The sequence below is a fragment of the Gopherus flavomarginatus genome, chromosome 22 (assembly GCF_025201925.1).
Source record: "Gopherus flavomarginatus isolate rGopFla2 chromosome 22, rGopFla2.mat.asm, whole genome shotgun sequence".
NCBI classification, from domain to species: Eukaryota; Metazoa; Chordata; order Testudines; family Testudinidae; genus Gopherus; species Gopherus flavomarginatus.
In genome coordinates, this window is record NC_066638.1 from 6,965,610 (window position 1) to 6,979,570 (window position 13,961).

General features: G+C 51.1%; 1 protein-coding gene across 5 annotated transcripts; it reads right to left on the minus strand.

Annotated features, from left to right (window-relative positions):
• Positions 1–1,187: 1,187 nt before the first annotated feature.
• Positions 1,188–13,822, minus strand: TXLNA (taxilin alpha). Of its 5 annotated transcripts, none has more exons than XM_050932435.1 (11): positions 13,700–13,822; positions 11,948–12,198; positions 10,845–11,183; positions 9,156–9,247; positions 7,978–8,148; positions 6,917–7,111; positions 6,248–6,367; positions 5,821–5,895; positions 5,105–5,197; positions 4,379–4,474; positions 1,188–3,821 (listed from the first exon to the last, which is right to left on the minus strand). In XM_050932435.1, the coding sequence occupies exons 2-11, from the start codon at positions 12,162–12,164 to the stop codon at positions 3,504–3,506; spliced, it is 1,716 nt and encodes a 571-aa protein (XP_050788392.1). In that variant the 5' UTR covers positions 12,165–12,198; positions 13,700–13,822; the 3' UTR covers positions 1,188–3,503. The 5 variants fall into 5 exon arrangements, with proteins under 5 accessions (XP_050788392.1, XP_050788388.1, XP_050788391.1 ...); XM_050932431.1 differs by having other exon boundaries at positions 13,642–13,822; XM_050932434.1 differs by having other exon boundaries at positions 13,601–13,822.
• Between the last annotated feature and the right edge of the window lie 139 nt (positions 13,823–13,961).

Here is a 13,961-nt window from a genome sequence, read left to right on the forward strand (position 1 = left end):
CTGATGCCTTACATTTAAAGCCAAGCCTGGCAGTTTTCAGCACCCAAAGGCCTCCGGCTCCGTGGGCTGGTGCATTACTCAATTCTTTGCCTAGCAGCCCAGGGAGAAGCTGTGCTTCCATTGAGATCTCATCCCTTTACATCTCATTAATGGAAATCCCTGCTTCTAGCTCTCCTTGAGAGACCGTAGGCACCTCTTCCAGCCTGGAGAGACGCTCAAAGACAATCCTGACTTGGGTAGGCTGGTTCCTTGCCACCCCCAGCTTCACCAGGAGCAGGAGCGGTTGTTCTGCCTGGGGACAGGATACAGTGCAAGCCCAACTCACGACAGCCACAAGACCTGTGTAAAATTGGGCTCATCTGGAATGACACATCCCCACAAGGGCAAAAATCAAAACTGCAGCTCAGTGCCACTGAGGTTACATGGCACCAAGGAGAAGAGCATGGAGAGGAGGAACAGGGGACAAGACCCCGTGCCAGTGTTTGGCAAGCGATGAACAAAGGGACGGGCCTGAGGTAAAGCAGTCGATTCCTTGAGTACTGTTTGAGGCTGGCAGGCTCAGGCCATGTCTACACTATACTGTAACAGAGCACTGCACAGGCAAAATACTCCTAGTGTGAATGCAGCTTAAAACCAGCAAAACTGCACTTCTGCTGACATTGCTTATTCCAGCCGCCCTGAGCAAGATAAGCTAAAGTTCTGTTTTGTGGGATAGCTATATCTACACTAGTGGCTTTGGTTGGTACAGCTCAGTCGGTCAGTGATCATTGCTCTTCACACTCCAGACTGACAAGCTCTGCTGGCAGAAGTCCGTAGTGTAGACATAGCATCAGCATCCTTGTGTGAAAAGGGTACAATGTACTGCACCTTGCCCCCAGCTCTTGCTAAAATGCTGAACTGGCTCCCAGCTCATCAATGCTTCCTCCTAACACACAAAGGAGGGCCCTGTTATGGTGCAGCCCTACAAGTAGCCATATGGATCTAGTGACTCATCAGCGTCAGAGCACTGACCCTCCCCATGCTCAGCATTTCCTGCTCTCCCTGGTTACTTGCAAATATTTTATGCACACTCCATGGTGGATGCAGCCTGTAATTAGGATACAAGAGAAGAACATCATTCTCTCTAGAACGATACAGAAAACTTGGCTCACGGTGTAGGGGGAAAGAAGTACAGACACACCAGAAAGTAGTTTATGTGCATTTCTATTGGATATGAAGATACATACAACAGATCCCAGACACAGGTTATCTGGACCATCGCAAAAAGAGTTTGTGGATTTCTAAACAGCAGGAGCTGAGGAAAGTCCGGATACAGGCTGCAGCCCTTCACCTTAACTAACCTTCCAAAAACGAGGCATGGTCCCGTCAGGTCATAAATACATTCTCTTGCTCAGTAAGTCCCAGTTTGCATTGAGAGGCAGAGAGAGACTTCCTTGAGCTGACAGTAGTGATACTTCAAGCAAGGGGGCCAGAAGACAAAACCAAAGCCAAGCTCCATGGAGTACGTTTCACTGACTGAAGGAGAGACCCAGGCTAATCAGCAGGCTAAGATCTTCTGCTCTGTGAAGACCAGAAAGATTCCAGCTTGTTAGGTCCTGTCTCCACTAGAGACTTAGTGCATTAATCAGAAAAGTCATACTGGTTCAATACTGTTTGAACTCAAGTGGAGACAGGACAAGTGTACAGTAGCACCTTTTGCTGGCTGATCCCCAAAACAGCACTGTGGATGGTTTACAAGGCCCTGTGTAGCTGCCTAGAGAGAAGCTGCTAAACAGTGTTACCAGAAGAGAAACAGTGGGAAGAAAAATTAATGTTCCCCACCAAACAGATCCAGTCCAAGTAAGATAACAGAGCGGAGAGTGACTGAAATTTACTTGAGCTGATCATGTTTGGTTTTAAGCAAAGGAGGATGGTACTGAAAATAAAGTATATTGTGAACTAAAGTTTTAGTGAGGCCTGCTTCAAAACTACCAGAGGACTGCCCTCCAAAATGGGGAGATTTACATGAGTGGACGAGTTTAGAGAAATGGTTATGTGAGGGCAAAACCCAGAAGTCCTTGCTCAGGCAAGACTCCCAAACTGAAGTCAGTGGGATTTTACCCCCATAAAGGACCTGTTAAAGCAACGAATTCCCCATCTCATGGGACTGACAGGATGGACAAATTGTGCGCTTCTCCTACACTCTGCTGAAGGGAGAGATTACATGCATCCCTTTCTCTCAGCAATCTTTCCCTGCAGAGCAGCTGTCAGTCTGACAGCCAGAAAGACGGTCAGATGGGTATGTTACTGGGGAAGGGTACTTGTGAATGAGGTGCTGTTATGACAAAGTCAAAAGGAGCCTGCCAGAGCACTGGAGCAGCAGCAACACGTCACAGCCAGTAGAATATCCATGTGGACACAGCTCCCTTCTCGGGGCTCAGCCCAGAGCACATTGCTCATGGGTCCAACTATTCAGCCAAGGAGAAAGCTGAGGTTTTGTCTTTATGGAACCACTGCTTTGTAAACACCTACCGTGGGGCAGCACAGAGGCCTTCCACAGGGAAAGGAATCTAGACAATAACCTGGAGGACCTCTTCACCCCCCTCACGGTATTCATGTGCAAAACAAGTAGGAAGTAGACCTTTGGATTAACTCTTTAATACACTTCTGCATGTGTGCGTATAGCATAGAGGCAACTGTGAATTATAAGGCTATTGGGATATTGGCAGGTTCTGGAAATATCAAAGGCCCAGAGGGACAGTCACTAGGGTGCTTTCTGATGTGTCCAAACCCCCCACTGTTTCTCCATTTCCTTTTGCTCCCATACAATATATGGACTGTATGACAAAGAAAAACAGCCTCTTCCTTCTTTCTTCTAAGGGAAAGAGAACGTGCTATCCAGGAAAAAATAAGCCAGCAACCCCAGCAGCCTGCCTACAGCCAGGTTAGTTTAAAACCAGGAAGGAGAAAAAGGAGCATCCAAGGCTGGGAAATGCTTCAAATTCTCCCCATTTCCACTCTCTGCTTTAAAGTCACGTTGAAAGCAGAATGGCTATAGACCGCACCCGTGACATTTCCAGTTGTTTGGATGCTATGAGCTGGCAGGAGGGACTGGAGACAGTTCGCCCATCTGGCCCCCTGGGCTGCACTAGCTTTTAAAAGGGCATCACAGCCCACTACTAACAAGGTCTTTTAGCAAAAGGGCCAATCAGTTGAAAATCCGTGTATTAGATACCCATGCACACGCAGGGAAATGGGTCAATCTAGTTTATATATATCCATATATAAAAGCATATGTTGCCCTGCACATCGTTTTATATATCATATATATATATATGTATATATTAAAAAAAAAATTCTCCAAAAGCCTAAACTGGAAAATCTCAAAGCCCCCAGTCCTGGGACTAAGGAAAGGACATTAGGTCAGTCTGTGGAACCATTCATATGTTACCATCCCTTCCTCTATCTCCACCTGCTGATCCAAGGGCTTAGTCAGCACAGCGAGGGCATTCCTCAGTCCCAACCTAACCCAAAGCTCCTAAGCTCAGTTCTCCAGGGTTCTCCGCAGGTTCTGTGCAGTGCATGGGCTTTGCTGAGCGAAGACAATCCTCCCTGGGGCACTGCTGTACTACAGCGCCCCCTAGTGCTGGCTCACCAGAGCTGTCTCGAGACGGGTCCTTTAGGGGTTCCAGCGTGTCTGCTTCAGCCTGGGGCGTATGGGCACACAGGTCCTGCACCTTCTTGTTCAGGTCATTGCGCTCGGTCTGAAGGGCTCGGCACAGCTTCTCCAGACGCTGGATTTTCACCTGAAGCCCTTCCAGCTCTTTGTCCCGAAGGGTTTTCTGCAAAAAGAGTCAACGGTCCCTAAGCAGTGAAGGTGAGGAATTGAGAGTCTTACAGCTAATACAGCAACCAAGGGTCTGAGGCGGGGAAGAGAGGCAAAGGGAAACTCCTGGAAGAAACAAGCCAAGTTCACAGGCAAACACATCAACAGTCAGCGAAGGACCCAACACTCCTATGCTGTCAGCATCCTTTTCAACCTACCTGTTCCCCGGGGCGCAAGGAGTGACTGTCCATCTCGGTAGCACCTTCCTTTCAAGCATCATCATTAACCCTTGCTTCCCCACCATAAGTCTGGTGAGTCTTGTTATCCCCTTTGCCTTAATTTGCCCCTCTGTACATTGAGGGGAAGGGACTTGCCCAAGATCACACAATGAGTCAGTGACAAAGCCAGGAACCAGACTCTTGGTACTGACTCCCAGTCGCCTGTTCTAACCACTAGATCGCTCTGACGCATTCGCCATTGGCTATTTGCCAGTCTCGGTGTACCCAATAAAATGCAGAACTGAACCAGATGCCTGACTAGGTGCTGCAGCATGGTACCAAGGATGGGGCTTACCTCCTCGGCCATCTCCAGCAGAGCCTTGTTGCTGCTCTCCCAGCGAGACCGATACACAGTGGTCTCTTTCTCCAGCTTCTTGATCTTTTTTGTCATCTGCAGAAATACAGTAATAAAAGGAAAAGTGAAACAGCGACACAGAGCGTCACAATTGGCCAGTTTCTACAGCACCCTCGAGGGGGCATGGACATTCCCCGAGCAAGGGGTCAGATGCCAGCCAGCCCAGGAAAGTGCAGCAGCCCTTCCGCCTTGCCTCATCCCACCTACTGGGGTCAGTTTCACTGAGAGGGAATATATTGACCAGGCCTCCCCAAGCCACCCATCGACCAGGGCACAACAAACCTAAATAAGAGATGGGACTAAGCCACTCCCACGCCCAGCTCCAAAACTCCCTTAATAACCTTTGGGAAGGCTCAGGTGCAGGATCTGCCTATCACTGCTAACCCCAGACCAACCTCTCCCACCCCATCCCAGACCAACTCCACCCATCCCGTTCCACAGGAAGACTCCTTCTGCTAATGGTTGCTGAATCCAGCTGGTTGACTTCCTAGGAGTAGGTGGCTCCTGGAGGATTTCTGAGGATGGTGAAAGCTGGGCTCCAAGTAATCAAGGAGTTGCTGTTTTACCAGCTTGGAAACCCAGTGGGGATGGTGGCAGAAAGTGGCTCTAACACATCAGGGAGGCCCATGCCAGCTCTCTGGCCAACAGGGGTGACAGCCACCGTACCTTTTCCATCTCCTGTTTGAATGTAGTGAACACCTCACTGCTTTTGGAAAGCGTGTTCTGAAACTCCTCAAACTTCTCTGTGTAGAGGGCCAGCTAGGGAGAGAGAATTACAGCTCAGCGCCAAGTACCTTGACACTGGACAGCAGACATCTTGTTGTTTCAGCCTCCCTTCCCCATTCCGCCACAGTTCAGTGCCCAGCACGGGAGAGGCTGGATTTCTGCGAAGAACTGAGCTGACTCTTAGGGTTCAAACCTTTGTGGTTCAGTAGAACTCAGAGCTCTATGGTATAACTCACAGCACCAAGCTGCTATGCTCAGAGTCCTAGACTAGACAGAGGGGCACAATCCTCCCATCTTGCTTAGGCCCAATCCTGCAAGGTGGTGCATGCCCTCAACTTCCACTGACTTCAGCACCTCGCAGGATCAGGCCTTCTGTCCCGTGTGAAAGGACAGCCTAACCCCAGCACTGAGAAAGATGCTGGTAAAACCAGGGCCTCTTCCTTCCTCCAAGGAAGCAGAGAGCTTAAAGGGCACAGGGAGACCCCACCCTGCATTGTACCTCCTGTGCTGATGGAGACCTTCCAAGCTTTGAAATCGAGGAGCCAACACACTGATGCAGACTGTCCCCTCCCCGCCAGGGAACCAGGTTCCCTTCCACCTCTTTGCAGGATGAAGGGAACCATAAGAGCCAGACAGCCTGGGCCGTGCTACTTCACCTGCTGCTTGAGATGGGTCTCCTGCTGCTTCATCAGCTCACACATTCTCTGAGACTCCACGGCCTCTTTCAGCAGCTAGAGGAGAATAAGGGAGATGGGAATGCAGTGAGCTAACTGGACTCCAGGGAAGAGTTTGAGTCCATCCTAGCTCAGGTAGGAGCAGCTGGGTCAGAATCAGACACACCTGCAAGGCAGGATCTTGGCACTGATCCAGTAGCAAAGCACAGCCAGTGCTGAAGAACAGACTAGGGCTTCTATTGCTGGGGATGGCCACTGCAGAGGATACTGGACTGGGACAGCCTCATCTGGCTGGGCAATTCCTTACCTCCCAACAGGCCAGCTGCTCTTAGGAAAGCCTTAGCAGGGAGGTGAGAGCTAAAAGGTTCAACAGGATTTGCTAAAATAGTTGCCAAAGCTGAAGACTTACAAAGTCCTTCTCCCGCTGGTGTCTCTCCTCTGCCTCCTTCAACATCTCCTGGGCCTGCTGGAGCTTGGCATCCACCAGCTGCTGCTGCAAGTCCTTGTGTTTGAACACCTTATCGATATGCTGCCAAGGGAAATACAGGGGCTGTTACTAACATGGTCACCTACGCTCTGCTCCCCACATCGCACGTCAGTGATTCTGCAGGAGCAGATGGGCATATAACCCCGGAGGACACTTCCACAGGCCACCCAGTGGCTCTGTGCATTCTATGTGGGACATGCCCACTAGTTCATAGTATCTGGGTTAGCAAAGGAGGGATCTCAATGTTTTCAGTTCCAATAACCCACGTGACTGCATGGGGGAGGCAGCAGTCTGGTGCTTAGAGCACAAGGCTCCTCCATTCTAATCCCCTCTGCCACTGGCTCGCTGCGTGGGGCAAGTCACTTCACAGCTCTAAGCCTGTTTCCCATTTGTAAAATGGCGATAAGGAGTATCAGGCAGGTCTGGGGTGACTAGCTCTGTGCAGCCAACAGCAATGCGTGTGCGTGTGTGAGAGAGAGAGAAGTGGAGGAAACATCCCCCTCCCAGCTGCCCCAGGATTCCATCTGCTCTGCAGAGCCCCCACCCTATCCCCGCTACGCCCCCGTTTTTCTCCTCCGATGGGTGCCCCACCTCCTCCCGCAGCTCGTACTGCTCAATGAGTTTTTTCAGCCTCTCTGCCAGCTCCATGTTCTCCTGGCGCAGCTTGGAGTTCCGCTCGTTGTGCTGCTCCATCTGCAACTGGATGTCATTCAGCGTCACTTGGAAATGCGACGTCACTTCCTTCCGCTTCTCCTCCTCCTCCCGTGCGCGCTGGACGCCTTCCTCCTATGGGAGAAGGAGAAAAGGAACAGAGGGACCCAGGTCAATCCCCCGTGTAAGGCACAGGGAACATCTGGACCAGCTGAAACCACAGAGCAACTTACCCAAACCACCCTGCCCTCCAGGGCACAGGTGCTATCGTTTAGGCCAAAAAGGAAAGAGGTTTGTGTGGCCCCTGCCCTGCATCCTCCCATCCCCCAGCCCACCCTGGTGCCCTTTTCCCCCATCTCCAACTATCCATCCACCTGAGACAAAAGGCAGACAATGGACAATGGATCTGCCCATTTCAGCTGTCCTGCACTGGGTAGGTTTAGCGACGGGGAAGAGATGGGCAGTATCGTGGAGTGAAATCTAACACAGGGCTATGCAGAAAGTGGGCTGCCCTCAGACAGTCTCACATAGACCACACTTACCTCCCATGTGGGGTAAGGCTGAACGCCAGATACTGCTTCCTACCCAGGGGTTCCCAGCTATCAAAACTCAAGAGTGCGACTGGTAGTCCTGGCTCCCAGCTCCCCACCTTACCGAAGAGCCTCTGTGCTGGATGCCAGGGCATTGCCACTGCACACTTCCTTCATCTAGGATGCTCTAGCCCATCACAAAGCACCAGTTGCTCTAAACTGTCTGACAGTCTCACTAGACATGCCAAATCCCCAGTCTCTCACTGTCTGTGCAAGCTAAGAAGCAGTGCAAGGTTAGCACACTAATAAATGGCAGGTACGGCCAAGCCCTCACTCTGGTAAATGAGTACAGTTGCCCTAACAGGTTGGCAACCACGGATCTGAGGAAGAGAGATAAAGCAGAGTACTGTCCTGCTGGTGCCTTTCTCTCAGGTTCAGAGCCCCCGAGGTGGGAAGCGAGGAGGCTCTTGCCTTCAGGGTACGGTTGTGTCTTTGGAGCTCGCGGCACAAGCTCTCCAGCTTGCTGCGGGCCAGGATGGCCTTGCTATGTTCACTCCTCAGATGGTCCTTCTCCTGCACCAGCTGCGTCTGCTTCTTCTGAAGGATCTTCATCTGCTTCTGGGAGTTCCTGTGCTCTTCCAGCTGGAGGGAGGGAGAAGCAGAGAGGGAAAGATGCAGCAAAGCAAACTCCAGCTGCACCCCAGGGAGAGGGTTCTGGGTTCAGGGGGAGAATGTTCTAGCCCCAAGGAGAATAACAATAGCATCACAGTGCAAACAGTCACTGCAGTAATGAGGCCTGGAGAAATCCATGGCTTATACAGCATCCCCTATTCCAGCAAGAGCTCTTGCTGGGCACACCACCTTTCCTGCAGCCAGGGGCTGGCTCTAGCACTAAATACTGTCCTAGGCTTAGATGCGGGTGGGGGTCTATCCCTGGATTCATCACTCTAGAAGAACTTCTTGGGGCACCATTTGCTACTCTGGATTCCGATGGAACTTATTTCTGTAAGGACGGCTCTGAGTCAGGCTGTTCCCTGTACAGCTAGTCCATATCCATGTGCCTCTTTCAGGTATTACAATAGCTCTTATATCGTGGAGAGGGAGTGATGAAGGGGAAATTGGGAGTCAGGACTCCTGGATCCCATTTGTGGCTGTGTCAGTGATACGGGGGCAGTGATTTTCCCTCTTTGTGCCTCAGTTTCCACACCTGTAAAATGGTGATGAGGCTACCCACCTTGTAGAGGGACTGTGAGGCTTCTTGCATGGAAGGTGCTGTAGACATGCTCAGTATTAATCAACCTCACAAACTCCATGAGAGATGGATCGGTATCATCATCTCCTGCTCCAGATTCTCAGAAGGCCAGAAGGGACCATTGTGATCATCTAGTCTGATCTCCTGTATGGCACAGGCCATAAAACTTCCCCCAAATAATTCCTAGAGCAGATCTTTTAGAAGAATATCCAATGTGGATTTAAAAACTCTCTGGACACCTGGGTTCAAAAAATGCAGCTAGGCCCCAGGTTTAATAACTGCAGCGTATGCATGGGCTGTCCCCCTCAACCTAGGTCTCCTATGTTGCCAAACAATCTTGATCTCTCGGCAGCGAGAGATGTCTCCCGCCCTAAAGCCTGTAGTGCTAGGAACTGACCAGCTCAGCGTATTTCTTGCACAGTGCTGCCAGCTTCTCCTCTGGGGTGCTCAGCGTGTTCAGTGTCTGCATCAGCAAAGTGATCTCCTTGCCTGGAATGCAAGACATAAAGCAGAAACAGCTCTTTCACACAGAGCTCTGAGTCACAAGACAAATGGGAAGCACCCAGGTGGAAACCAGAAGCTGCTAAATTCCCTGCTCCAAATACACACAAAACCACAGCTAGGATCCCGGATGCACTTCCCAGATTCTCCACGTGAATTTGAACCACCAGTGTAATTTAGTTTGGGGTGGTTTCCTTGGGAGGATGGACTCCAGAGACCTAGGTTCAATTCCCTGCTCCGCCACTGACTTCTTGTGAGACCTTGGGAAAGTTACTTAGGTCCAGTCCTCAAAGGAATTTAGGCACCTCATTGATTTCAGTGAGAGGTGGGTGTCTAAACAGATACCTTCCCAGGCCCAATTTTTAAGCCTGACCCAGACCCAAGCCCACCTGACATAAGCCCAAGAAGGTTAAGTTGTTTCCCAACCTGACCCCAACACTTCCCCACCCCCGAACCTGCATCAGCATCACTGCCATCTCCTGCTGGGGGGCTGGATCTGCTCCTCAGGCCTATGGGGCCAGCTGCAAGTGCCTGCAAGCACTGTGACTCCTCAGCACAACCAGTCTGCAGCACACACAGTGCAGTGAAGTGGTGGTGCTCGGTATGAGCAGGACATGCAGCCACCCGAGTGCTGCAACCAGGCAGGAGAAGTGCTGACCAGAGCCAGTCCGGTTTTTTTCCTACCTGACCCAGACTTGGCACCTGTAGTCAAATCCCATGGGGTTCGGGTCAGGTTGCAGGGCTCTATAGCTAAATACTTTTGAAGATCTGAGCCTCAGTCTTAGTTCCCCATCTGCACAAGGGTCCCATGAGAATAAGTACATTAAATCAATGAGATGCTCAGATATTACAGTAGTGGGGGCTCATATCAATACTAAGCTAGATGGCTGGATAAGCAACTTGACCTAGGCCGCACAGACAGCATGTGGCTCAGCAGGAAATAGAACTTGGGAGTCTTGGACTCACACGTCCAGGTTTAACTGTTAAACTACCCCAACCTCCGGTAAATGCAGCGGAGGAAAGAAGTTTAGTGCATAGTTGTGCGTTCAATTTCATGCCTAATTTGTACATGTAATTACAATAAACATAGATGTAAATTAGACAGGCAATTGTATACTTGTTTTGCATGTGCACCCTATTTGGAAATCCTCTGTTGTCAGCTTATGCAGATCAAAGAGGGCAATTTACTTGCTTACCCAAATGCAGGAAAGACTGATGGTCTCTGTAGGATCTTACCTGCATCCTTCTCTTTTATTGAGGGGTGGGGAGGGAAAACAGTTTTCAGAAGCCATGCACTCAGCCTGGCCCAAAGTGCAAAGCTGTACATGCCCTGCCAAAACTGTGTGCACCCGGAATTCAGAGATTCCGTCAGTGCTCAGGGTTGGTCTGTGCCTGAGCACAGGGTATATTTCTTCACATCCCATGGAGCCATATCATTTTTGTAATATTGCTGTGCAGGGCTTGGTTAGGATGCTTATTTCACTGGCTTTAGCATAGGGCAGTTAAATCACTATGAAAATGGAAGGTCCCAGGAGGAAAGTTCCCCACCCCAGGCAGGCCACAGGCGAAGGCTGGGAACCCCTACCGAGACCCTTGGCTTTTTTCTTCTCTTGGGCCCGTTTCTGATCACGCTCCCCACACTCGTCATTGGCTCGGAACTCTTCAGTTCCCTTAGAGCCCTCCTTCTCTCCATTCATCTCAGAGCAGCCTGGCTCCTGCTCTCCATTCCTGGGGGATTCACTCCGGCACTTGTCTGCTTCGTCTGGCTCCGTGGGCTCGCTCTGCCCACCATCATCTCCTGGCCCTTCCTGGCTGGCATCCACACAGTATGTGTTCAAGATGTCCTCCAGCTGCCTGCTCAGCTCTTCAGAGACATCACACATGGCAGGCTGGGAGGATTTTGTCTCCTCCTCCACATGAGAAGCTATGGGAGACAGGAGAGGCGAGGACAAACGCATGACACTTTCTCTAACACTGTCTATCCTGCTAGCTCCTCTCTGCAGTTGCCCTCTGTAATAACCAGAGTGCAGTGGAAAGGCTTCCTATCAGGGCCAGCAAACTTTCAGCAACATGCACTCTCCCCGGGTACTGCATCTCTAGCTAGCTGCTCTGACAATGGAGCTGCACTTCTGGCTGAGTTCCCTTCCGATCTAGGGAGCATCACCAGGCTCCCAACATCTCACCAGACCCCAAATTTACTGGTCATCAGTGTGGATGGCAGGGTTAATTTCAACTAACTACTTACTTAATTAGAGGGCTTTCCCCAGCTGGAGGGTTATTTTTGTTGTATCTATAGCACCAACAGCAGAGCAAATGCATAGGCTCAGGGGTGGTGGTGGTGAGGGGACTGCTAATAATAATGCCCAATACAGCAGGTCTGTTTGATTTTTTTGACCCGAAGGTCCTAGAGGTCAGAGCAATGGATGAACAGTAAATAATTCAATACAGCCAGGTCAGAACCAGTAGTGGATGCATCTTCACCCCTTTGTATCCACCATCCCATACACATGGTTACTACTTTGGGACTGCACATATACAGATATTACACACACCTGATATGAAACCCAGGACTCTGCTTCTAAAGCCACAGGCCTCCCGCATGTGAGTGAATGGAAATTTGTTACAACAGCTACCCCAGAGAGAAAGCCACGGCCAGACTTGGCCAGTCAGTTCAAAACAGAAACACACCCTCATTCTTATCCTGCTCCTCACTGGTCAGGCTCTCAACATTGCCAGCAGCAGAAGGCTCAGAGTTGCATGTCTCAGACTGGCTTGTGGAGTCCCCAGATTCAAGGGGTGCTGCAGCCTCGGCTAAGTCTCCTTCCTCTAGCACCAGATTGCTGTTCATTTTGAGAGGACTGGCAGGCAGCAGAGCAGCTTTGTTCTCCCCACCTTGGTTCTTCATCAAGGCTTTTCTCCCCTCTCAGTCTCAGTAAACCCTAGCGAAAGAGAAATGTCACCTGAGTTTAGTTTTAAGAAATGAGAATTCATGGGATTTTAGCAGAAATCACCACCCTGCAACAGCCTGACTGCGAGGTGAAATCAACAGGGATAGAAACATTCAGAACTGGGAGAACAAGGTTCTTCACTGACCCTCCCCATCTCCTACTAGCTGGAAGACTCATACACTGCTTCTTACTCAACAGCAGCTTTGTTAACCCCACTCTGCTATTGGAAAGCGCATGCATCCTCTCTCTTATATCTCCAAGCTATCCCTCTGGCCATAAAGGGTTCATGTCAGGATAACTGTTCCTCCAGCTGAGTAAACTGTTCCTCCAAACCCCTCAATTAAATGGTTCTCTCACGTCTGTATTCTGCAGACCGCAGCCTTCTGATAGAGCCATGTCCCCACCCCTCACTTCATGCTTTGCTCTCAGAACATTTCATTCCACAAGCCACCAGGGAAGGCTTTGTCTTTACTAAGCACACAGGCCCTTCTAGCTCAAGAGTGATGGATGGAGGCCAAAATCTTGAATCAGGACCCTCAAGACAGAAAAGGGACCTGTGTCTATGAAAACAACCGGTGCATTTGGCTGGAAGGAAAGCATGCAATTTCCAAGAAGAGATGGTGGTCAGCAACAAAGAGATTTATCAACAGCTCCATAAACACAACTGACAGATGCAAGCCAGATTCCACCTTCTTTCTAGTTTCATGCCCCTCCAGGGATACTCTCTCTCTCTCTCTCTCACCCTCAATCTCTCATTCACCACTCAGGTGACAGGAAAATCAATTGCTGCAGCAACTCTGCAGTCTCCCATTTCAGAGACACTTATAATTATGAAACACAGGCAGTTTATCTGTCCCAGGGAAATCTAGATCCCACATACAACAAGAGAAAAACTGTGTCTCAAATTTGGGCATAGTTACACATAGTTAATCTACGCCTCTTCTCAGAGGGCAACACAGGGCACAACCAGCCACGTGAAGCCAGGAGAGGAAGTTAAAAAGTAATGGGGGCCAGGCAAGCACGGCATCTGTTCATGCACAGGCACCAAGATGGACCCATCTCTCACATGCAGGCCTAGCAGCACTGCTTTCCCACAGTGCATTCAGCCCCTTTGTCCCAAATGCTCCCTTTCCCGGTAGCACCCCACGCTCTGCACACATCACGACGCTACCCAGTGTGCCCTGTGGTGCCACACCCAACTCTACAGAGCCCACAGGCTCCATTGCCCCTATGCCCCCCCAGCTGCCCTAGACACCCCGCGATTCCCCGCACAGCACCCAGCCCTGCCCCATTCACACACACGTCACCCCCCCCCCCCCCCGCGGGCTCCCTCTGCCCCGAAGGAGGCAGGCAGGGATGTCACCCCTACCCTGCAATGACATCACCGACGTACCACGTGACGTCACCGCCGAGTAGCTTGACGTGGCTCCCTACCCTCAGCCAATCAGGAGCGACCCCCGGCCGCACTCCGGCGGATTGGAGAGCCCCCTACATTCGGGATCTCACTGCCCCCAGCTCCTCCTCGGCGCTCGGCGGCCCTGCTTCCCCGCGGCGGCGCTCCGGGACGGGACAAGCGGTCGCAGCCTCCAGGCCGAGCCGCTGAGCTGGGTACAGAGAGCGCATGCGTCGCCACCCGCCGGGCCCACCAACCAATCCGCGAGCGGGGCGGCGCGGGGCCTGCCGGGAAATACAGCTCAGCGGCGGCATTCGAGGCGGGCAGCCGGTGCGACTACATCTCCCGGCGTGCCTCGCGC

Coding starts and splice junctions, on each gene's coding strand:
- TXLNA (XM_050932435.1), bottom strand. CDS start 12,164: ATGAAGAACCAAGGTGGGGAGAACAAAGCTGCTCTGCTGCCTGCCAGT. Junction 9,248..10,844: donor GAAAAAAGCCAAGGGTCTCG/GTAGGGGTTCCC, acceptor CTTGCATTCCAG/GCAAGGAGATCACTTTGCTG. Junction 7,112..7,977: donor GACACAACCGTACCCTGAAG/GCAAGAGCCTCC, acceptor CTTCTCCCATAG/GAGGAAGGCGTCCAGCGCGC.